Raw genomic sequence first — 23,388 nt, forward strand, 5'->3', positions numbered from 1 at the left:
GAAAGTTTTTAATAAATATATCCATATGAACTGTCTATTACTTACAGTTTGAGCTCACCAGTGTGCTGTGGGATGTTCTGTATGTCCTGTGGGAGCCCATTCTGGGGTTCCTCATGGCTTTACCCAGCAGGTCCGCATAGAGGATGATTAGGACCACGGGCCTGAGTGCAGGTGTCTGAGATGGTCTGCACTTGGCTGTACTGGGGGATGGTCTGTATGTCAAGTTGCTCTGATTGGTCAATAAATAAAACCTGATTGGCTGTGGCTAGGCAGGAAGTATAGGTGGGACTAACAGAGAGGAGAAATAAAAGAACAGGAAGGCAGAAGGAGTCACTGCCTGCAGCAGCCGCCAGGACGAGGAAGATGTAAAGTACTGGTAAGCCACGAGCCACATGGCAAGGCATAGATTTATGGAAATGGACTAATTAAAGATATAAGAACAGTTAGCAAGAAGCCTGCCACAGCCATACAGTTTGTAAGCAATATAAGTCTCTGTGTTTACTTGGTTGGGTCTGAGTGGCTGTGGGACTGGCGGGTGACAAAGATTTGTCCTGACTGTGGGCAAGGCAGGAAAACTCTAGCTACACTTACTGCCTGGCAGTCTTTGGATGCGGGATTTATCTCTTCAGTCACGAGGAACTTGACTTTGTTCACCTTTATGTTTCTACCTACCCCCCCCCCAGGTGTTAGACAAGTGACTTAAGGGATAAAGGTTTTGGAGGATGGGTAGACCAACTTAGCAGGCATGTCTGTGCTCAAGCCTGACCATGTCAACCCTCTCTCTGGCTACAGTCATGTCCTTATAAGCCCCACGGGAGTATGAATGAGCACATAGCTCTAGACTGCTGTGTGTAATAGGATGCAGTCTAGCTTGGCTGTGAACCCCATTTTTGTAATGTTAAATGTATTACGGAGCTACCAATAGTACCAATTCTTGTTCTGGAGGGTGGGAAACAAAAGAATTTGAGTTAATTTAGATTGTCATGTATCAGTTTTATTTAAAAACAAGATGTTCCAGAACATTTGGTGAACCGACATGTCTCTGTTTAGTCTTTCTCACCTGAGTCTCTTCTCAAAGTGTTCCGGGAAACCCAGGCCTTTTGAAAACAGGATGATGATTCTCAACTTCCCCGCCCTCTTGTCACCCCATAGAGAATTCCGTTAGGCCAACAGAAGACATGGAGCCTTACACTAACATCTCCGAGGGGCGTAAGGAAGTCTGCTACCTTGTAAGTGGTGTCAGACTGAAGAACCTGTCACCTCCAGCATCACTAAAAGGTACAGAAAGTTGAACTCACATTCAAGTTCCCGGTCGGTTTTACTTTGGCCCCTTTTAGGATGACTGTCTAAGGAAGAGATGAGAACCAAGTTCTTGGAGCGCGCGTTTTGTGTTGCCCCGGGTGGTAGGCAGGCTGTACAGCGGGTCTGCTTTTTCTCCCTCTGGTTAGGAGCCTCCTCCCCTCTGTACGTACTCTGGATTGAGCAAATGCTTATTCAAATGCACAAAAGAGTGACATGTAAAGAGCTGGGGAGGCAGCTCCCTGGGTAAGGTGTTTGCTGTGCAGGCAACAGGAAGAACCTGAGTTCAATCTCTAGAACTCATCAGGCATGGTGGCACATGTTTTTAGTCCCAGTCCTGAGGGGGTAAAGATGGGAGGTTCACTGAGACGTAGGGTCTACCAGATTAGCTGAATTGGCGAGTATCAGGTTGTGTGGAAAAAAAAAAAAAAACTAATTTACTTTTCTATTGCCATGACCAAATACCATGGCCAAGGCAATTGATAAAAGAAAACATTTAATCCTGAGCTCATATTTTTGTAGAGGGTTAGAGCCCATGACCATCACGGTGGGGAGCATGGCAACAAGCAGGCAGGCATGGTGCTGGAATGGTAGCTGAGAGCTCACGTCCTTATCTGTAAGTAGGAGACAGAGCTAACCGGGAATGGTGTGGGCTTTTGAAACCTCAAAGCCAACCCCCAGTGACACACTTCCTCCAATAAGACCACACCTCCTAATCCTTCCTAAGCAGTTCCACCAACAGGAGACCAACATATGAGCCTCATAGGGACATTCTCATTCAAACTACTACAGACCCCATCTCAAAAAAAGATGGCTGGGAGTAGTGGTGCACACCTTTAATCCCAACACTCAGGAGGCAGAGGCAGGTGGATCTCCGAGTTCTAGGTCAGCCTGGTCTACAGAGTGAGTTCCAGGACAGCTATGGTTACACAGAGAAATCCTGTCTCAAAAAACAAGAAAGTAAGTAAATAAGGTGAAGTGTGATTGAAGACGGCTCTCAATGTGGACTTCTGGCTTCTAAGTGCATACACACAAACAAGCACACGTAAGTACATGTGCAAATACAAACATTTATTTGCACATATATACTTATACAAATAATGGAGTTTAATGCATTGTTAATTAAGCTGAAACCAATCATAAGAAAGAAACATCTAACACTGAGACATTTTCTAACATAGTATGAGAAAGAAATGACAAAGAGCTTGTATTTAAAATGTATTGTTTCACTCAAGGACAATGAATTTGAATTCATTTTGTAGCCTGTATGCAGCTCCAATCTATGCCATCCAGAAGTAACTTTAAATGTTTGGAAGGATGGCCTAGGGTCATTTGGAGCCTTTGTCTGCAACAAGTATTTATGTTTCATTCACTGAGTCTCCTGAAGTATGAAGGTATCCTAACTTACTTTCAGCTTCCACCTACCTGTGTTCTGTGAACATGTTGAGAAATTCAAATTTTGTGTATAATGGATATAAAATGTCCAAGAAGTGGGCTAGAAAGATGATTCCATACTGCTCTTGCAATGGACCTGGGTTCTGTTTCCAGCACCCACAGGGTGACTTACAGCCCCTGTAATTCCAGTCCTGGGGGATCTGACTCTGTCTTCTGGCCTCCAATGCACTCAGTGAACATGTCCTGACACAGATTCACCCATATTTGTAAAAAAAAACAAACAAACAAACAAAAAAAACTTAAGAGTTTAGGGGCTGGAGAGATGGCTCAGTGGTTAAGAGCACTGCCTGAGTTCAATTCCCAGCAACTACATGGTGGCTCACAACCATCTAAAATGATATATGGCATACTCTTCTGGCCTGCAGGCATACATGCAGACAGAGCACTGTGTACATAATAAATAAATCTTACTTTAAAAAGTGTCTAAAAGGGGCTAGGGATGTAGCTCAGTGGTAGAGCTAGTTGTTGAGCATGCTTGGGGGCCCTGAGTTTAGGCCCCAGAAAACACACACACACACACACACACACACACACACACACACACACACACACACACACACACACACACACCACATATATCCCAAAAACCAAAAGACCAGGAACACATGAACTATGTTCATGCTTAGATGAAGAGTTGGGACTGGTGCTCTGGGCTCTTTGAGCCTTGCTCATACAATGGAGATGATTATGTGTGTCCTGAGCATAAATGAATCCCTTGAACAGATAGGGAGAGCCTTGTACTTACTGCTGAGTGGGTCCAGGGAAAGGAGAGCCAGTGAAGACAGCTGGGACAGCCGGGGAAGTCTTCAACAGACAAGAATGGGAAACCTGACTATATGGCCTCCTGTGACTTCTCACATACCTTTGTCGCCTTTCAACACTAAACTAGAATACCCTAAAATCCATCTTATTCATGTCATATAGACAGACCATAGAAACTGCATCTTGTATGTTCCCAGCATGAGGGGTATCTATAAATTGGGTACTAAGCAATTACTTCTTTTGACTTGGCTTAGCTAGGTTTCTACAAACAAGAACTGTAGCTCTGGACAGTCATCTGCCTCAAGCATGCATCTGATGACGGTGGATAACCTGCATCCCATTGTGTGGCTTTTCCACCCGCAGAAATCTCTCTGGTCCAGCTGGACAGCATGAGCCTTTCCCATCAGATGCTGGTACGATGTGCCGCCATCATTGGCCTAACCTTCACCACGGAGCTGTTGTTTGAGATTCTCCCCTGCTGGAACATGAAAACCATGATCAAGGCCCTGGCCACTCTAGTGAAGTCCAATGTTTTTGATTGCTTCCGGAGCAGCAAAGATCTTCAACTAGCCCTGAAACAGAATGTGACCACGTTTGAGGTGCATTATCGCTCTATGTCCCTCAAGTCCAACGAGGGGTTAGGTGAGTAGTACCTGGAAAACATCTGTATGCCCCTTGGTTAGAGGCTTATCTAGATGAAAGGGCTAAGAGGACTGGAGATGTAGTGGAGAGACAGAGCACTGGCCTAGCATGCACATTGCCCTGGGTTCAATCCCCAATACCACACAATTCAAAACAAAAACAACCTACCAAAAAGCCATAAAGAACTGATGTATGTGAGGAAGGAGCAGCTGGAATGTGGCCTGCTGCCTGCCTGAAGAGTCCTTCCTTCTCCTTCTAGCCCTTAGCGAAGAGGAGCTCCGTGAAATGGAAGGGGAGGTGATTGAGTGCCACATGCTTCGGTTCTGCAGACCTATAATGCAGAAAACAGCCTACGAACTGTGGCTCAAGGACCAGAAGAAAGTCCTGCATTTGAAATGCGCCCGCTTTTTGGAGGAAAGTGCCCACCGCTGCAACCACTGCGGGAACGGGGACTTCATCCCTTACCACCATTTTATAGTGGACATTCGACTCAACACTTTGGATATAAGAACTGTCAAGAACATGGCCAAGTCTCAAGGATACAAAGGTAAAATTTACTTCACTTCTCACCAATCCCAACTCTTGCTGGGAAGTCTTAGAGATTAAAATCTATGTGTATTGGGTCAGGACCTTAAAGGCTTCAATCCCCGGGGGTTTGGGACGCAAGCCACATGATAGGTCCACAGGGCAGGGAAGAGCTAGCAATGTACCTAGGGGAGCGGAGTCCATCTCACTGTGACTTCCATACAGAGCTCTGGCAAATGAAGGGCAGCTGAGCTGACATCAAAATGTCTCACAGCAAGGGATGGAATCCAGTAGGTGGCATGTGGGCTGTCCTCCATGATGTTCCCTGAGCCTTGAGGAGTCAAAACAGATGTCCACAGTCACTTCTGCTCAGTACTCTATCCAGTGTTGAGTCTCTACATTAACCATCACCTACTGCAAACAGAAGCTCCGGACCAAGGCTGAGAGCGGCGCCAATCTATGGCTGTAAACGGAAACGTTTAGAAGGCACTTTGATACCATGTCATTTTAGCAAAGCAACAACAATAGGCTATCCTATTATCTAAGATAAATGGAAATAGCCTGTGTTGGGTTTTTTTTTGGGGGGGGGGGCGGTCTGGGTCCTTGCTGACCACAAAGAGGTATCTTACGCCTGGTTCTGGCGTTTCTGTTTAACAACCTATGATTTGTGGGAGCAACATTGTCCATTCACACAGGGTACTTCCCTTCAAACTTCTTTTTTCAAACAATTGGCTAACAAAATAGTAGGTTTCCATGTGGCTTTTTCATATGTACATCTTTAGTTTCAGTTAACTCTCTTCCCCTTCAGCTCTCATTCTGTCTCTGTCCCCATCTTTCATTTGAGACAGAGTCTCATTATATAGCCCTGGTAGCCTAGAACTCACTACTTAGACCAGACCGGCCTGAATTTCTGAGTGGTCCTTCTGAGTGGTACTTTTACAGTCATGCACAATCATACCCAGCCCTGCCTTCCATTGAGAGAGAGAGAGAGAGAGAGAGAGAGAGAGAGAGAGAGAGAGAGAGAGAGAGAGAGGAGGAGGAGAGGAAATATCAGGGACTTTGAAATGGCTCAGAGGGGAGAGGTGATTGCTGTCAACCTGACAACTGAGTTTGATCCCTCGGACCCACATGACAGAAAAAGAAACTACTTCCCACATGTTGTCCTCTGACTTCTTCATGCACACTGTGGCACATACGTCCACTCACATAAGTAAATAAAAGGGTCCATTTTTAAGTTTAGAATCTTACAGTCAAGTCTTCCAAGGGCTTAAGCACACAGAAGATGGAACATCAGTGGTAGGTCTCATGCCACTAGGGCAAGTAAGGTGTCAGAGAAATGTACATAACTGTCACTGAGTGCTGACTACTATCATTATCCTCAGCATTACATTATTTTTCAAAATTGAAAATATATTTATTACTATTAGAAAACTAAACTGAGTGTTGTACATACCTGTAATCCCAACACTTGGAAGATGGAGGCAGGAAGATTAGGAGTTGAGGTCATCATTGGTTAGATGGCAAGTGTAAAGCCAGCCTGGGCCCCAAGAGACCTGTCTCAGAGAAAACAAAGGTAATATATGCATAGAATGCTACTGACATTTAAACCTGTACCAAGAAACCAAGACACAGTGAATGCCGCTGTCTAAAGTGAGGTTCTAGATGGAGCTGCGTGAATCACAAAGGATTAATTAGAGATCAAGTGGTAGGATTCTTATGCAGTGTGCTAAGAACCATGGCAAAGCTCTGCATGCAGGGTGGTGGTCACACAAGTCGGGGACTTGATAAGGATGAGCCCAGAATATTCAAATTGCATTCCTATGAACTAAAAGATCTCTTCAGGTGTGTGGAGGCCAAGGCAAGAGGAGGGAGAACAGGGAGCTAGCTTGGGCTGCAGACAGCCTAGGTTATATAGTAAAACTCTCTCTCAAACAAAACAAGACAAATCTATGGAGTTACATTCATTAGCTGTTAAACCTTGGAGCCCAGGAGCTCGGCTGTGGTGCTACCTCTGCCACTGGCAACGATTCTGAGGTAGGACTTTCTAACCGATTGAAGTCTCATTAGATGGAAGATGTCTAATTCAAGACCTTATCTCCTTAAGTTAGCCTCTGGAGCACTTCGTTTGGGTTTCCTGGAGCATGTAGGTAGAGTCAGTGGAGTGCTCGCTTGCCTGGCATATGCAGAGCCCCGAGTCTGACTCTTAGCACTGCACTCCCCGAAGTTCTCATTCTTGGGAGGCAAAAGCAGACAGACGAGAAGTTGAAGGTTATCCCTGGTTACAAGTTGAGTTCAAGGCCAGTCAGGGTATATGAGAGCCCATCACAAACAAAACAAAACAACCTACGTAAGTATGTGCGTGTGTGTGTGTGTGTGTGTGTGTGTGTGTGTGTGTGTGTGTGTGTGTTTAAATTTCTTTCTTCACTACACATTAATGTTACTTTATGATTGTTAAACTAGTTTTAATTGTAGCGTGTTAAGTGGGTCAGAATAATGTTATCAGCTATAACAAACTGGCATTTCAGTGGGTTAGCACAGTGGAATGAGAATTTATTTACCTGCCTTTGTAATAATCCCCTGAAAATTTGACAAGTGGCCTGGCAGACACCTATAGACTCAGGTTCCTCCTGGTCAGTGTTTTGCTTTCCTTTGGCTGTTCAGATCTAGCTGCTTTCCTATCTAAGGAAAGACCAGGATAGAAACCCATCTACTTCAGAAGTGACATCCATCACTTCTGATATGATTCTACCTAAGAAGAGAACCACATGGCTTTTTCTAAGCTGAGGTGTCTAGGGGGTGGGTGGTGGTGGTGGTGGTGGTGGTGGTGGTGGTGGTGGTGGAGGAGGACGGGACACAGATGGACTAGGAAATGTGGTTCCTTGGTGGGTAAAGGGAATAAGAGTCTTTGGTGGATAGCAAACATCTCACTTGCTCAATTATTTTCTAGCTGAAGAGGAAGTCAGCTTTTCTAAATCAGAGCTCCCTAAGAAATACAAATTCCCCGAGAATCGCAGGTATGCACATACGTAGTTTTTAGAAGATAGAAAAGAAGCAACTGTCATGACATTCGGGTCACTTCTGGGCCAACCTTGAGGCCTCTTAGGTACCCAGGGGGAATGACAGGGCTGCATGGTGCATCTCACCAGTCGGTGAGAGCAACACTGGACTTTGTTAGTCTTCAAAGATAATTTCACATCAAAATCTGTGCTGTGTCTGTAATTTATGGATGATCTGCTTATTCTTGTATTTAAACAGTGATGCAGAAACAAGGAATATAATATTGCATTTCTTTGACAATGTTATTGCAAAGATGGAGTCATCTCAGGATGACATCATCCCTCTGGAGTCATGCCAGTGTGAGGAGCTGCTCCAGATTGTCATCTTGCCACTGGCCCAGCATTTGGTAGCCTTGGAAGAAAACAACAAAGCCCTATACTACTTCCTAGAAGTTGCATCTGCTTATCTCATCCTGGGAGACAACTATAAGGTAAGCTGCTGTTGTCCACCATCATTGTCTTAGCCAATGTGCTATGGCTGTGAAGAGACACCATGGCCCCAGCAACTCTTATAAAGGAAAGCATTTAACTGGGGGCTTGCTTACAGGTTCAGAGGTTTAGTCTATTGTCATCATGGAAGTATGGTGGCATGCAGGTAGACATGGTGCTGGAGAAGGATATGAGAGTTCTACACCCAGATGCACAGATAGCAGGAAAAAAGAGCTACTGGGCCTGGCTTGAGTTTCTGAAACTCCAAAGCCCTCTTCCAGTGACGCACTTCCTCCAATGAGGCCACACTTATTCCATCAAGGCCACACCTCCTAATAGTGCCACTCCCTAATGACCAAGTATTCATATCTCTGAGCCTATGGGAACCATTCCTGTTCAAACCACCACAATCATCATACATCATGCCTGGCATGGTGGCATGCACCTGTGGTGCCAGCACTTGGGAGGTAGAGGCAAGAAGATCAGGATCTATTCAAGGCCAGATTTAGCTATATGGCAAGTTCATGACCACCCACCTAGGATACTCAAGACCCTGTCTTGAAAAAAGTAATTAATAACTGATTAAAGTACTACAACCAAGCCAGGCATGGTGGTATACTTTGGAAGCTGAGGCAGAAGAATCACAAGCTTGAGGTCAATCTAAGCTACATAGCAAGTTCAAGACCAGCCTAGGCTACAAACCAAATCTTTCCTTAATTAATGAAATATTGCCACTCTTGAAATTGTCTACCTGGGAGAGAGGAAACTGGACTTACATGCAAATGATTTGGGTTCACTCTCAGTATAAACGTTTCATTTGCATCACAGTCCTCGTTAGTAAACCCCAGTGGTTTACACCTTGCTGTCCAACAGTACTACGGAGCACAGACGAGCGATGGGTTTCCTGGCTGATAGGAATTTATTTCGGTCCTGTCGCCCTCAGAGGCTCCCCCACTTCTGTCTCCGTACAGTTTGGCTAAACCATCATACAGACAAACTTGAGGCCACCAGAGCACTAGTTAACACTTCCCCAGGAAAACTGTTCCCATGGCAACATGCCCCTTGAACTGAGGTAACTACATGCCTATAATGAAACAGAAAGAAGTGATCGCTAAATCCAGCAGACAGAGGTAGACATGAAGATACCCACCCAGCTTCTGTCTAGTGTAGAGGTCCAAAATAACCAACGAGAGCAGACCTAGGATGACCTGGGCCCTGAAGTGGCTCCTGCCTCCCTTGCTTTGGCAGTATCGGGGACAAGAGACCCTCTATTAGAACTCACCGCTTCTCCGTTTTCTTTGCTGGTTGCAGGCATACATGTATTTGGACGAGGGAGAAAGGCTGCTGAAGACCCTGACGAATGAACACTCTTGGAGTCAGACCTTTGAACACGCTACATTTTATAGTCTCAAAGGTCAGGTAAGGAACCATTACATTGGAGTCCTAAGGCAGTCCACAGGAGGAGTAAAAGTCATCCGTACATATTCTATAGCCTCTTCTCACAGAGTTTAGAACTCCAAGCTTGACTCAATACTTCCTCGCTATAACTTGATATCTTCCCTACCAAGTAGGTTGACATGCTTATGAAATGTCTTTGTAACAGTGCATATGCATGGGTAAACATTCCCTTATATGATACACAACTCAACGCCAAGCCCTACTCTTCAGTCTTTCTTGTGCAGGCATCCAATAACATTTTCATATTAATTCAATTTTAACATTAAATATTTTAAATATTATGTTAGAGCGCATAAAGATTTTGTTCCTGTGCCGGGCGGTGGTGGCGCACGCCTTTAATCCCAGCACTCGGGAGGCAGAGGCAGGCGGATCTTTGTGAGTTCGAGGCCAGCCTGGGCTACCAAGTGAGTTCCAGGAAAGGCGCAAAGCTACACAGAGAAACCCTGTCTCGAAAAACCAAAAAAAAAAAAAAAAAAAAAGATTTTGTTCCTGGCCACAGTTCAACTTTTTGAGATAAGTATTCCTCCAAATTTACTGTTGGTTCCTCTGCCCCTTTCCTTCTTCCTTAGGTCTGTTTTAATATGGGGCAGATGGTACTCGCCAAGAAAATGCTAAAAAAGGCGCTCAAGTTTCTCAACCGAATGTTTCCCTCCAATGTAATCACCCTGATCTTCCAAATGCATGTTGAAAAGAACAGACTCTCCCACTTGATGGCCCTGCATCCCCAGGAGGGCTCGCTACCAGGGTAAGGGAAGGAGCTGGGAACAACTGAGGGTCTCACTTCCACTCCCCAGGTAAGGACGGCTGCCATACAGCACACGTCTGTCCTCACAGCCTGGTGCTCCAGGACCTCAAACCCTCACTCATAGGATGAGATGGCCAGGGCCAGGATGCCCCGAGCACTTCACAAGTAGCTTTTGTCAAAGAATTCCACGGAATTCCTTCACAAAGTATCTTAGTTAGGGTTTCTATTAGGGTTTCTATTGCTGTGAAGAGACACCATGACCATGGCAACTCATTTTTTTGTTATTGTTGTTTTTGTTTTTGTTTTTTAGGTTTTTTTTTTTTTTTTTTTTTTGGTTTTTGGAGACAGGGTTTCTCTGTGTAGCTTTGCACCTTTCCTGGATCTTACTCAGTAGACCAGGCTGGCCTCGAACTCACAGAGATCTGCCTGCCTCTGCCTCCCGAGTGCTGGGATTAAAGGCGTGCGCCACCACCGCCTGGCCATGGCAACTCTTATAAAGGAAAAACATTTAATTGGGGTGGCTTACAGTTCAGAGGTTTAGTCCATTATCGTCATGGCGTGAGATGGTAGTGTGCAGTCAGATGTGGTGCTGGAGCTAAGAGTCCTACATCTTGACCCACAGGCAACAGGAAGTGAGCTGAGACATTGAGCGTGGCTTGAGCATATATGAAACCTCAAAGCCTGCCTCCACAGTGACACACTTCCTCCAAAAAGGCCATACCTACCCCACAAAACCACACCTCCTAATAGTGCCATTTCCTATGAGCATATGGGGGCCAATTACATTCAAACTACCACACAAAGTGAGTACTAATTCTTGTTATTACTCATACAGTGACTCTCCCGTGGATCTAGAATCAGATATCAGAACTAGGGCCATGTTCTATAGAACCTCAACTGTAAGCCTCATGCTTTATGGAGATACTAAATATTATTATTATTATTATTATTATTATTATTATTATTATTTTAGATTTATTTACTCTATACACAGTGTTCTGCCTGCAGGCCAGAAGAGGGCGCCAGATCTCATTACAAGTGGTTGTGAGCCACTGTGTGGTTGCTGGGAATTGAACTCAGTACCTCTGGAAGAGCAGTCAGTGCTCTTAACCTCTAAGCCATCTCTCCTGCCCCTAAATATTATTTTTACCTCAAAGAAAATTAGCAGGCCTTGAGGATATCTGCCAAAGGACAAATTTCCCTATTCTATGAATTTGATAAGGGTTACATTAGGGATGGGTGTTCATTAATTTAAAATGTAGCTAAGATTTGGTCTATAAGTGAACTATAAAAAAAATAATGATCGAAGGGCTGAAAGATATCTCAGCCGTTAAGGATGCTTACTGAACAATCATAAAACTAGAGTTTGGATCCCAGCACACATATGATAAGCCATAAGCATGGAGGCAAGATGAGGCATGGTGGGAGAAACAACTAAGAGCTTACATTTTGAACCATAAGCAGGAAACAGAGTGAACTCTATATGGTACCCAAACCGGCCCCCAGCAACAGCCTTCCTCCAGGAAGGCCACATCTTCTCAGCCTCCCCAACTAACTGGGAATCAAGTATTCTAATGCCAGAGCCTGTGATGGACATTCTCATTTAAACTACTATAGCATGCATCCCCCAAATGCTTGTAACTCCAGTTCTGAGGGATCTGATATACTCTTATGCATAGGTGTGGGCATTACATGCGCCTATAAAACACACAAAATAAGTAAATAAAATGAATGTTTAGAAAGAAAATAATGAAGCTGGTAGCACATGTCTCTAATCTTGGTACTTGGGAGACAGAGGCAGGATAGCACGTGAGTATTTGGAACTAACCCGTTTCATTTGTATGAAGCACATTTTCTTCCTTATAAAATGGAGACCATGATATCTATTTTGTGATGACATGGGGCTTTCTGTTTTTTAATTTACTTTTATCTGTATGAATATTTTTCTTAGATGTATGTCTGTGTACCGTGTGCATGTCTGGTGCCCACTAGGGTCAGACTAGGGTGTCAGATCCCCTGTAACTGTATTTAGGTTGATTTTGAGCCATCATGGGGGTACTAGAAATTGAACCTGGGTCCTCTACGACAAGTGCTCTTAACCACTGAGCCATCTTTCTCTCCCCATAACATAGTTTAGGTAAAAAGTGAAGCTGGTTACAGGCACATGGGTGTCATTCTCCACATTTGAGTTTATAGGGAAAGAGGGGATGATTTGACCCCATTTCACACAGAAGGTGAAGTTTAGACAGGTTCACCTAGTTAATTCAATGTAACATACTTCAGTGCTTCATAAAAATGCATGTGATCATCAGTCATGAGTCAGGCCTCCAGTTCAGGTTAGGACTCTGGGAGAACAGGAGGGCACAGGGAGCCTGAGCACATGAGCCCAGTGATCAGGAACCCTTCCCTCTGTCCATCTGCCGTTCTGATGACAGGAAGAAACTGGCACAACTCCACCTGCAAGCTTCCTGCTTCTCCTTGCTGTGGAAGATCTACAGCTTGAACCTCTTTTTCCACTACAAGTATTACGGCCAGCTGGCAGCCATGATGCAAATGAACGCCTCGCTGGAAACTCAAAATAATTTCCAGGTATGTTTGTAGCTGTCCTTGAAACTGCTGCATCGCATTTAGAAAAGCAGTAGCAACAAACCTCCTAGCCAAAGCCGACGGGACCTGAAAATCACATGGTTGTAATGGAAGCCTCTCTGGCTGGGTGGTTTTGCCAGCAGCTAACTAATGTTTTGGCCCCCAGATGACTCCACTGTTAGAATCAAACTGCTTTTGCTTTTGTGGGTTGGAATTGATATTATAGGACACCAAGTGAGAAAAACTTAAAGTTTGTGGGTTTTGTTTTTTTGTTTTTTGAGACAGAGTCTCACTTTGTAGACCAGGCTGGCCTTGAACTTGCAGAGCTCCACCTGCCTCTGCCTGCCAAGTACTGGGATTAAAGGCGTGTGCCACCAGCGCCCAGCTAAAATTCTTAAAAACAACAGTAAAAAGTGTATATCAACATAATTAGCATTATTCAATACAGTTCTCCAAACAACATCAGAAAAATACAATGAGAAGTGTGGCATTGTATTAAGTTTTTGTAAATATCTTTTTGTGTGTGTGCTTTATAGATTCACTGTAATTGCGTGTCTTATTTTGTTTTGTTTGATTGTTTTGTTGTTGGTGGTGGTGGTTTGTTTGTTTGTTTGTTTGTTTGTGTGTTTGTTTGTTTTGAGACAGGGTTTCTCTGTATAGCCCTGGCTGTCCTGGAACTAGAGCTCTGTAGACCAGCAACCACATGGTGGCTCACAACCATCTGTAATGAGTTCTGGTGCCCTCTTCTGGCCTGTAGGGACACATGCAGGCAGAGCACTATATACATAATAAATAAACAAATCTTTAAAAAAAAAAAAGTCTTAAAAAGCCTCCCCTGTACAATCACCCCAACATAATAAATACTTGGACTATTAGAGAATCCATTATTAGTCTATTCTCCTGTCTTTATTTTTCAAAGCAGTTTATAGATGTATTATGTATGTATGTATGAGTGCATGTATAAGTGTGTGTGTGTGTGTGTGTGTGTGTGTGTGTGTGTGTGTGTGTAAACTGATTCTTCAAAAGGAATTCTTTTGTCTTTGCATTTCTCTAAGCATTTATATTCTGAGGCAACTTCTCATTTTAAAGATTTGATTAAAGAGTAGGCAGCTTCTCAAATCTCCAATTATGTTTTAAATTAGTCCTTTATCAGACAGACAAAGCAAACCATTACATTTCTTATGCATCACAAAAGCAATGCATAAGAAAGGCCAATTCTTCTCTCTCAAATGCTCCCTCTACCTTAACCTAACTACCTACTGTGTAGACCTGATTGCATCTGCTCAGTCTTGTGCTGTGCAGCCATTTATCCACATGTGTAACCTACTGTTTTTATTTTTCATACGAATTAAAATGTTTGTATTTATGTTAAAGACTGTATACAAACAAGACCATGCAGCTTATCCTGGAAGACAGTAAGCAAGTGGCAGACACCTAGTTGGCTTCTGCACCTAAGTCCATGGCATTGGCCCAATGACTAGCTACAGTCCAAATTTAATAAGCAGAGTTTCCTGGTAGGCACTGAGTCTCTCACCTTGGGATTCTTCCTCAGTTTTTCTCCTTCTCTCTCTGTTGTACCCTTGTAGATCATCAAGGCTTTTCTGGACTATTCACTGTACCACCATTTGACTGGATACCAGGGTGTATGGTTCAAATATGAAACCCTGGTCATGGAGCAGCTCTTGAACCTCCCCGTGAAAGGCGAGGCCATCAAAATCATGGCTTATGCGGCTGATACACTGGGCCATATCAAGTTATTAATGGGTCATCTGGACTTGGCCATTGAGTTAGGTAAATGCTAGCTAGGCAAGAAAGGGCATAAAGTTACATGTGATAACTCCAGACACACCACACATTTGCTTTCTTCCCAGGTTCCCGAGCCTATAAGATGTGGTCTCTTCTCCAGAATCCCAACAAATACCATATGGTTCTCTGCAGACTGAGTAAATCTCTCTTCTTGAAAAGCAGGTATTTGTCCTAAAGCATTTTCCAAAGTTAGGACTCTACTTTCCTTCCTGTTGCTTGTGATAGAACACTCTGCCCAAAAGCAGAGGGGGGGTGGTAGTGGTAGTGTTTACTTCAGCCTACACTTCTGGGTCACAGTCCACCCTTGAGGAAATTTGGGGCAGAAACTCAAGCAGGAACCTGAACAGAAACCATGGCTTCTTGCTGGCTTATGTAGGCAGAGTTTTCCTGTGCCATGGCCACTCTCAAATAATTACTCAGAAACATAATATTAATTGTAAGTGCTTGACCAATAGCAATATTAATTAAATGATTGGCTAATAGCTCAGGCTTGTTACTGAACTCTTACATTTTTGTTAACCTATATTTCTTATCTATGCTTTGCCTCATGGCTTGGTACCTTTTCTCAGTATTGCATCTCCATCTTGCTTCTCTCTGCATCTGCTAGTGACCCTTCTGACTCAGCCCTTCTTCCCATCATTCTCAGTTTGACTTTCTTGCCTAACTTTACCCTGTTCAGGTATTGGCCAGTCAGCTTCTTTATTAAACCCATCACAGTGACAAATCTTCAGTGTATAAAAGGATTATTCTACAGCAGTCTTGCTCTCTTTTTCCCTCTCCAGTCCAGGGTTAGCTAGCTTCTAGAACTAGAGATGGTGACTCCCCCAGTAGCCCTCTATGATCAATTGATAATCAAGACAATCCTCCACAGACATGCCCACACATCAATCTGATCTAGGCAATTCCTCAGTCAGGAAGCTCTTCTCTCAGATGACGCTAGGCTATCCAGGTGGCAAAGCTCACTAGAACAGAAAGCTGTTTGGGGGTTCTGACTTGTTTCACCCTGACCATAGTATAGGAAAGGAAGTGCAGTTCATGGCAAGATAATGTAACTGATAACTGTCATCTTTTATCTATCAATATTACTCCCCCCCCCATTAATTCTTTTAATGGAGTTCTTTTGTGTTCATTATCTCTGATCTGGTTGCTCTCGCCAGGGACAGAAGGCCAATCAGTCACACCTATTGTGGGAACTAGGCCTCTATCACTGCCAGGTACAGGGAAGTTAAAGAAAGCACTGTGCATGCCTGAAGAACAGCAACAAAGATTTGAAGATCCTGGCCTATTTGGCCTGACTCTAATCTCCCTGATCTGGAGGATCCCTAAAAGAACTGTTGGGGGGCATCCAGCTGGAGACTAAGGTTCTAGTTCTGAGCAAGGGAAGGTTTGAAGTCTGTTTTTGTTTTTGTTGTTGTTTTTTGTTTTTTTGTTTTTGTTTTTTCAAGACAGGGTTTCTCTGTGTAACAGCCCTGGCAGTCCGGGAACTCACTCTGTAGACCAGGCTGACCTTAAACTCAAAGATCCTCCTGCCTCTGCCTCCTGAGTGCTAGGATTAAAAGTGTGCACCACCACGCCCCTCAGCTGAAGTCTAAGAGTTGTATTTGTTTCTGAATTACTGCTCATGACCAAGACTAACCTAGACCAGGACTGAACTCCATCCTTTCCTCTCACTGCTTTCTCATTCTCTTCCACAGATACAAGCATTTGGTCCAGGTTCTAGAATTGTTGTGGGACTTTTCTGTAACAGAAGAGCACATTTTCAGCAAGGCATTTTTCTATTTTGTCTGTTTGGACATCATGCTTTATTCTGGTAAGCATGGAATTTATTCTGGCTTCAGGAACTAAAAGAAATGGGAGTGGGGCGGTGGTGGCACATGCCTTTAATCCCAGCACTCGGGAGGCAGAGGCAGGCAGATCTCTGTGAGTTCAAGGCCAGCCTGGTCTACAGAGTGAGATCCAGGAAAGGTGCAAAGCTACACAGAGAAACCCTGTCTCAAAAAAAAAAAAAAAAGGAAATGGGAGTGAATCCCCATGCTGGAGTGATGAGGCAACTCTCAGGGCTTTGGGGCCACCGACTTAGTGTTCAGGGATGGAGAGAGCCTGGTGATATGATTCAAGGAGTTATTTAACAATTATTATTTAGCAAAATTGTAAGGGAACATTGAATGCCAGGGATAGTAGTGCACATCTTTAATCACAGCAGTGGGGTGGTAGGGGCAGGCAGATGTCTGGGAGTTCAAGGCCAGCCTGATCTATACAGTGAGTTCCAGGACAGCCAGAACTGCATAGTGAGACTCTGTCTTGAAGTGGGAGAAAAAGTTGTGCTTGAGGCTGAGGTGGGGCTAGGGAGATCAGTGACAAAGGATAGTAAAAATCTAGGGGAAGAGAATGGGTTTTCTGTAATGAGATAATAGGTCTCTCCACCTACACAGTAATCTAGAGCAAACCAAGGTGGAAAAGCCAAAGCACAGGTTTATTTGAGCAAAGCAACTCCCGGGTGAGCCCTGCAGCCCCAGAGATCGGGAGAAATCACGTGCCCTAACCAAAGCAGGGAACTAATACACCCCGGAAGTGAGGGGTGACAGTGTGTTCTCCACATGCTGGGGTTGTGCCCAAGTATGGTCAAAAGCTGACCTCTTTAGGCAGGGTCTCAGCTACCGGCATCTTCAGGGGAGGAGCTGCCACAGCTGCTAAAAGACAGAATTGGGCTTTTTGGTGCCTTTTCTTTGTTGGAGATTCTCTTAGAGGGTGGGAGAGACAGGAATGGGGCTTTCCGGATCAAGCAGGCGGGAGCTAGAGGTTTCAGCTCAACAGAAGCTTGTAGGTCTGAGCTGTTGGATCAACTTCTTTTTTTTTTTTTTTTTTTTTGAGCTGAGGATCAAACCCAGGGCCTCACGCTTGGTACTCTACCACTGAGCTAAATCTCCAACCCCCGAATTGAATCAACTTCTGAATGAGTGTAGTCACTGGCATTGTTTTACAATGTGCCTTTTACTGGGAGTATTTAATTTTTGCAGGATTTAGTGATGACTTCATGTGGAAAAGCATGCCCAACACATGGCCTGCAGGCAACGTGTTGCCGTTGTGTGAGTCTGGACTGCTGTTGTTTGGTCTTGGTTGCTGTGATAAAACTCCATGACCAATAGCAACTGGGGGAGGAAAGGATGCATTTCACCTTCGTGGTTACAATTCATTATTAAGGGAAGTCAGGGCAGGAACTCAAGGTAGGAACCTGGAGGCAGGAACAGAAGCGGAGGTCATGAAAGAGTGCTGCTCACTGGCTTGTTCTTCTGACATGCTTAGACTATTTTTTTTTTTTTTTTTTTTTTTGGTTTTTCCGAGACAGGGTTTCTCTGTGTAGCTTTGCGCCTTTCCTGGAGCTCACTTGGTAGCCCAGGCTGGCCTCGAACTCACAGAGATCCGCCTGGCTCTGCCTCCCGAGTGCTGGGATTAAAGGCGTGCGCCACCACTGCCCGGCCATCTTAGACTATTTTTTAACACAACCCAGGACCACCTACCACCATGGGCTGGACCTTCCCACATCAGGACCTACAGGACTGATAGAGGCATATTCTCAATTGAGGTTCCCTCTTCCTAGATGACTCTAGCTTATGTTAAATTGACAACAACAAAACAAAACAAACAAACCAACAAAACTACCCAGCACTTGGCCCAATAAAATTGTAAATTTACTTAAAACTTTATGAGATCTTTTGTAACTTGGTTGCATGATTCTTGAGCAGGAGCATGGTCAGTGACAATGTGTTGCCAGGTTTAGGCTTTTACAAGCCTACAATGGTTAGCCTGTTGAGAATGGCCCTCACAGGCATTAGTAGCTGCTGCTAATGTCCACACAAAAACAGCTCTTAACTCAGAGGATAAGAAAGACTTTATTCTGGAGCCAAACATGAAAGACGATGGCCCAGGAACACAATTCTATGCTCCAACATGGAACCAGTTCCTTGAACTCTTTTATAATAATATTACAAGGAAAGTCATAAATCAAGGTGCTTTTCAAGTATATAAGTAGGAACGTCAGAGAGATCCATTACGGGGAAGTGGACAGACCTCTGCTATAGGCCTCAGAGGTTGTCTGGAGACACTCTTAGCTTTAAGCTTGAGTTGGTAGAAGCTTGCGGTCTGCTAAGTCAAAAACATTCTAAAACATTTTTTTATGTCAGTCACATATTGTTGGGTCCAACACAGAAGTGGGCGAGTCCTCTGCAGTGGGAAATTCTATTGCAAAATAAAAGCCGGCAAGACTCTGCCTCCCCGATCCCCGCGCCATGCTACCACAAGATCACTCTGTTTCTCTCCTTTCTAGGCTTCATTTATAGAACGTTTGAAGAATGTTTGGAATTCGTACACAACAATGAAGACAACAGAATCCTCAAGTTCCAGAGTGGACTGCTCCTGGGACTTTACTCCTGCATCGCTGTCTGGTAACAATGTGTTGCATGCCATTTCCTTTCTCAAGTGAAAAAGTTAAATCCCAAACAAGAGTTCAATGAAATCCTTTAAAAGAAAGAAAACATTCATAGTTTACATCTGAAACAGCTTAAAGGTGCCAGGAAATATTTATAGAGAAAGCCACCCAAGGGATCCAGATCCATCCTCTAGAAACCTTTAACCGAGGACAGAAAAGTAATTTTGTCTCAGCTGTCTCAATGGCACAGGAATACAAAGCCCCCAGCATAGACAGCTTGGGCGGCCAGTTTTGTGTCTGTGGATTCTGTGTGCCTAAGAGAGAAGCTATGAGGCATGGAGGGAAGTTTCAAGTGTCCTGAACATGTGGAGACTGCTTCCTAGTCATTACTCCTTAAACAATAAATGTAACAACTGTTCACATAGTGTTACATCGCAGTTGGTATTATCAGTAACCCAGTGAGGAGGCAGGAAGATGTGCATGGGGTTGGTGAATGCTGCACCATTTTATGGAAGAGTTGTGAGCATCTGTGAATGTGAGCATCTGTAGGCTAGGGGTATCCCGGCACTGAGGAGCTATTGAAGGATAACTGTACCAATTTCTAAGAGGTGCTATGGCTCAGGAAGAAGAAATAGCACCACTTGCCCACATACACCTGCCCAGATCTAAACAGATGGGAAAATGTCATTTTGAGGTAGTGACGTTGGAGGATATGGGCTCATATAACGTCTGCAGAGAATAACCCAGAAGCTCCAGCATTAGACCTAATTACTCGGCGGTGGAACTATAAACCACAGGGTTCCCAATCAAGGCAGGCTCTTTCTGTCCCATGGCCAAGAAACTCAATGCCATGTTCCCTGTCGGCCTCACTGGTTCTTATGTCAGAGACCACACAGGTGCTGAGATATGCTTATCTCAGTGTCTCCCAAATCAGCAACCAACCAAGTCACTCCTTTATTGGAGAAGTGAGAGCAGAGGGGAAATATCCTGCCTCTTTGCCCATACGACACTCAGGAGAGAGGAGGAAGTACTGTTTCCAGCCTAATAAGCCTGTAGCTAGGGCCATGCCTTCAGGAATGAGATGAACAGTACGTACGGCTTCAAGGTAAATCAGAAAACAACCAAATTCTGCGTTATCTCCTAGTCTGAGACCCCCCGTTCTGTTTCCCGTCTCACATTATACACAGCCAGGTTTGTTGGTTAAGCGGCAGCACCTGGCGGCGGCCATGCCAACAGAGGAGAGTCATGAGCCATGGTTACCTTTCTAGAGCTTTATTGGGAGAGGGAGAGAGAGAGAGAGAGAGAGAGAGAGAGAGAGAGAGAGAGAGAGAGAGAGAGAGAGAGAGAGAGAGAGGAGAGAGAGAGGAGAGAGAGAGGAGAGAGAGGCCACGCAGAGGGGGAGAGAATATGGAAAGAGAGGGCACAGAGAGGGCATGCCCGCTTTTTAGGCTGGGACGCAGGCTGGTGACGTAATTAAGGACATAATCCTTACAAGGTTGCCTAGTGTGACTCATCAAAAGCTTTGTAATGAAATGAGAGCAACTCCAAACTGAAGTGAAATGACTTCTGATTAAAAGTGAATAAACGATTTGAAACTGGGCATAGTGGTTCACACCTGTGTTCCCAGTGCTTGGGAGGCAGAGGAAGAGGATGGCGAGTTCAGAAGGAGTTCAAGGCTGGCCCAGGCTACATGAGACCCTGCTTTAAAGACAAAATTAAATTGCATGGGAAAACTTAACATCCAGAAAATTACTTTTGCCGGAGAAGGCTCAATATCAAACTGGTATCCCAATGCACATTGATTTTCAAAGGCTCTGACGTCTAACAGTTGTGCTTATCCCTCCTCGCTCTCCATCCTAGTGGGGATGTTGTTGGAACAGTTGTGTCCCCAGCCCATACTTCTCACAGTTAGTGGCCAGAAGAATCACCTAGAGGGCTTGTTTGCACAAATTCCTGGCCCGTTAGACCTGGAAATCCACGGCTGACGCTGGCCCATCTGCGGGCCGCTCAGTACTGCTGGCCCACCTCTCTTTGCAACGGGGCAGCTTCTTCAAGTCTGAAGTGTGTGATCTGTCTCACTTCCTAGAGTCTAAGGAGCATAACAGATGGCGGCCAGTGCTCCATGGGTGCCCCTGGGGGCTCTGTTCCTCCCGAATCATATGATCCCACCCTTTCCGGCCACTCCTCCAGCTATATGACCGCACGTGTGCGCAGTTCAGTAGCCAGGCTTAGATCCTACGTAACCCTCACCCGTGCTGCGTGGTCACGCAATCTGCGCATGCGTGGCATAGCTCGGTAAGCCCACATGCGCATGTGCAGGGGGATCCTTAAAAAGCTGGTCAGAGACTCCTCCCCTCTCTCTTCTGCTCTCTCCTCCTGCCCCCTCTCTCCCTTCTCCTCACGTGTCTTTCCAGTAGACTTGGCCATGCTCTCTTCTCCCCCACCCCACCCCCAAAAAACTCTGATACTGGGTTTTGTCATGCCTCCTGGCTTTTCTCACACGGTAACAGCGCCGCTTAACGAATAACATTGCACAGCTACCCCGCTTATTTAAAACCAACCTTGGTGAATCCAACACTGGATCCACATCATCTGCCATTCTGCTGTGTCAGACCCGAGGCAGGCCGAGGGCCAAGGTATTGAAAGTTGACATTCAGAGAGATCTCTCAGGAAACAGGTCCATCCAGAGAGCAGGGCCGATTTTCATTTCTTCTCTGGTTGTGCAGGTATGCCAGACTTCAGCAATGGCACGACTTCCACAGATTTTCCAATAAAGCTAAAACTTTCGTGGCGCGAAGAACCCCAACATTTCTTTACTACGAAGGGATCTCGAGGTACATGGAAGGGCAAGTTCTCCACCTCCAGAAGCAAATAGAAGAAAGGAAGGCACAGAACAGCGGGGTCAAGCTCCTCAAGGTGAGGCCTGCTCCCTGCTTCCCAGCACAGGCAGACCCCTCCTCTAGTGAACTCCCATCCACTTCTTGACTCGCGGTCTTCTCATGACAGAAGTTGTACATATTTATGTAAAAAGTTTTTTTCAAGACAATCCTCCTAAAAAGTTAGAAAAAAGGACCAGAGGGATAGCTCGGCAGGTAAAGATACTTGCTGCCAAGGCTGATGGCCGGAATTTGACCCATGGTGGGAGTAGAGAACCAAGTCCTGAAAGTAATTCTTTGACCTTCACACATAAGTTGTAATGTAGCACATGTGAGCAACACACACACACACACACACACACACACACACACCACATTCCACACAATAAATGTAAGCAAATTTTAAATAAAACCACAAATTGTAACTGCTCTATTTAGAGATTGTACTTTTTATACACTGTATGATACCACTACTCAAGTTTTTCCTGCATGTGGATATTCATATATTTCCATTTGTTGAAATTTGCTGTCAAATAGACTATCAATGACTGTATTGTTTTGCCTGTTACTGGGGGTTTTGTTTGTTTGTTTGTTGTTTGTTTTAAGGGATTTTACATGTGATTCCTTCACTGTCCATAGAGGTTACCCTCCTCCAGGTTCAAGATTTCAAGACAGCCCTTTGTGCCTTTTTGTGGGAACTGATGCTTAGTCCAGTCATGCTCTCAGCCTATAATTCTTTTATTTAAGCTTCTTTTACACTTGGTGTGTGTGTGTGTGTGTGTGTGTGTGTGTGTGTGTGTGTGTGTGCGCTCATGCTTGTTCATACGACAGAGTGTCTGTGGACCCCAGAGGACACTTTCAGAAGCCAGTTCTTTGCTGCCGGTGTGGCTCCCCAGGCCTGGGACTCGGGTTCCATGGTGATGAGTGCCTTTTACCGTCTGGGCCACCTCACAGGTCCTCTCCAAGTTCTGTTATCTGAGCTCGAGTTAAGGACATATTCACAACCAAGTTCTCCATCTGAGATCTTTGGTATCCAATTGCCTGAAATGATTTACTTCGGGATCCATTTTAGAACAATCTTCTCAATTGCTGATACCCCACATCTCTTCATGTGACAGAATTCAGATCACATTGACTCCTAAACTATCACACCCAGGGATACCACAGATCTGTCTGCAGGATATGCCAAATGTCTAAGGTCAAAAGTCAGATTAAGTGGGTCTTCAATATTTTATGAAGTTCCTTCCCACATACCTAGGAAACACTGACTCATTCCCATGAGTCAAGAAAAACCACAGGTATGGTGAGGTGTTTTGGGGGATG

The 23,388-nt window shown here is 44.7% G+C and overlaps 1 protein-coding gene across 5 annotated transcripts in view; it reads left to right on the plus strand.

The window, feature by feature from the left end:
* Adcy10 (adenylate cyclase 10) overlaps positions 1-23,388 on the plus strand; it is a 101,467-nt gene that overhangs the window by 72,843 nt on the left and 5,236 nt on the right. For all 5 annotated transcript variants that reach the window (XM_076547897.1, XM_076547899.1, XM_076547900.1 and 2 more), the window contains 13 exons: positions 1,153-1,278; positions 3,880-4,158; positions 4,418-4,705; positions 7,631-7,697; positions 7,939-8,170; positions 9,480-9,587; positions 10,196-10,371; positions 12,807-12,960; positions 14,544-14,748; positions 14,829-14,925; positions 16,458-16,573; positions 19,088-19,205; positions 21,916-22,105. In XM_076547897.1, coding sequence (XP_076404012.1) covers positions 1,153-1,278; positions 3,880-4,158; positions 4,418-4,705; positions 7,631-7,697; positions 7,939-8,170; positions 9,480-9,587; positions 10,196-10,371; positions 12,807-12,960; positions 14,544-14,748; positions 14,829-14,925; positions 16,458-16,573; positions 19,088-19,205; positions 21,916-22,105 — 2,156 coding nt within the window. The remainder of the gene's footprint in view (positions 1-1,152; positions 1,279-3,879; positions 4,159-4,417; positions 4,706-7,630; positions 7,698-7,938; positions 8,171-9,479; positions 9,588-10,195; positions 10,372-12,806; positions 12,961-14,543; positions 14,749-14,828; positions 14,926-16,457; positions 16,574-19,087; positions 19,206-21,915; positions 22,106-23,388) is intronic.

The sequence above is a fragment of the Peromyscus maniculatus genome, chromosome 11 (genome assembly GCF_049852395.1).
Source record: "Peromyscus maniculatus bairdii isolate BWxNUB_F1_BW_parent chromosome 11, HU_Pman_BW_mat_3.1, whole genome shotgun sequence".
Taxonomy (NCBI): domain Eukaryota; kingdom Metazoa; phylum Chordata; class Mammalia; order Rodentia; family Cricetidae; genus Peromyscus; species Peromyscus maniculatus.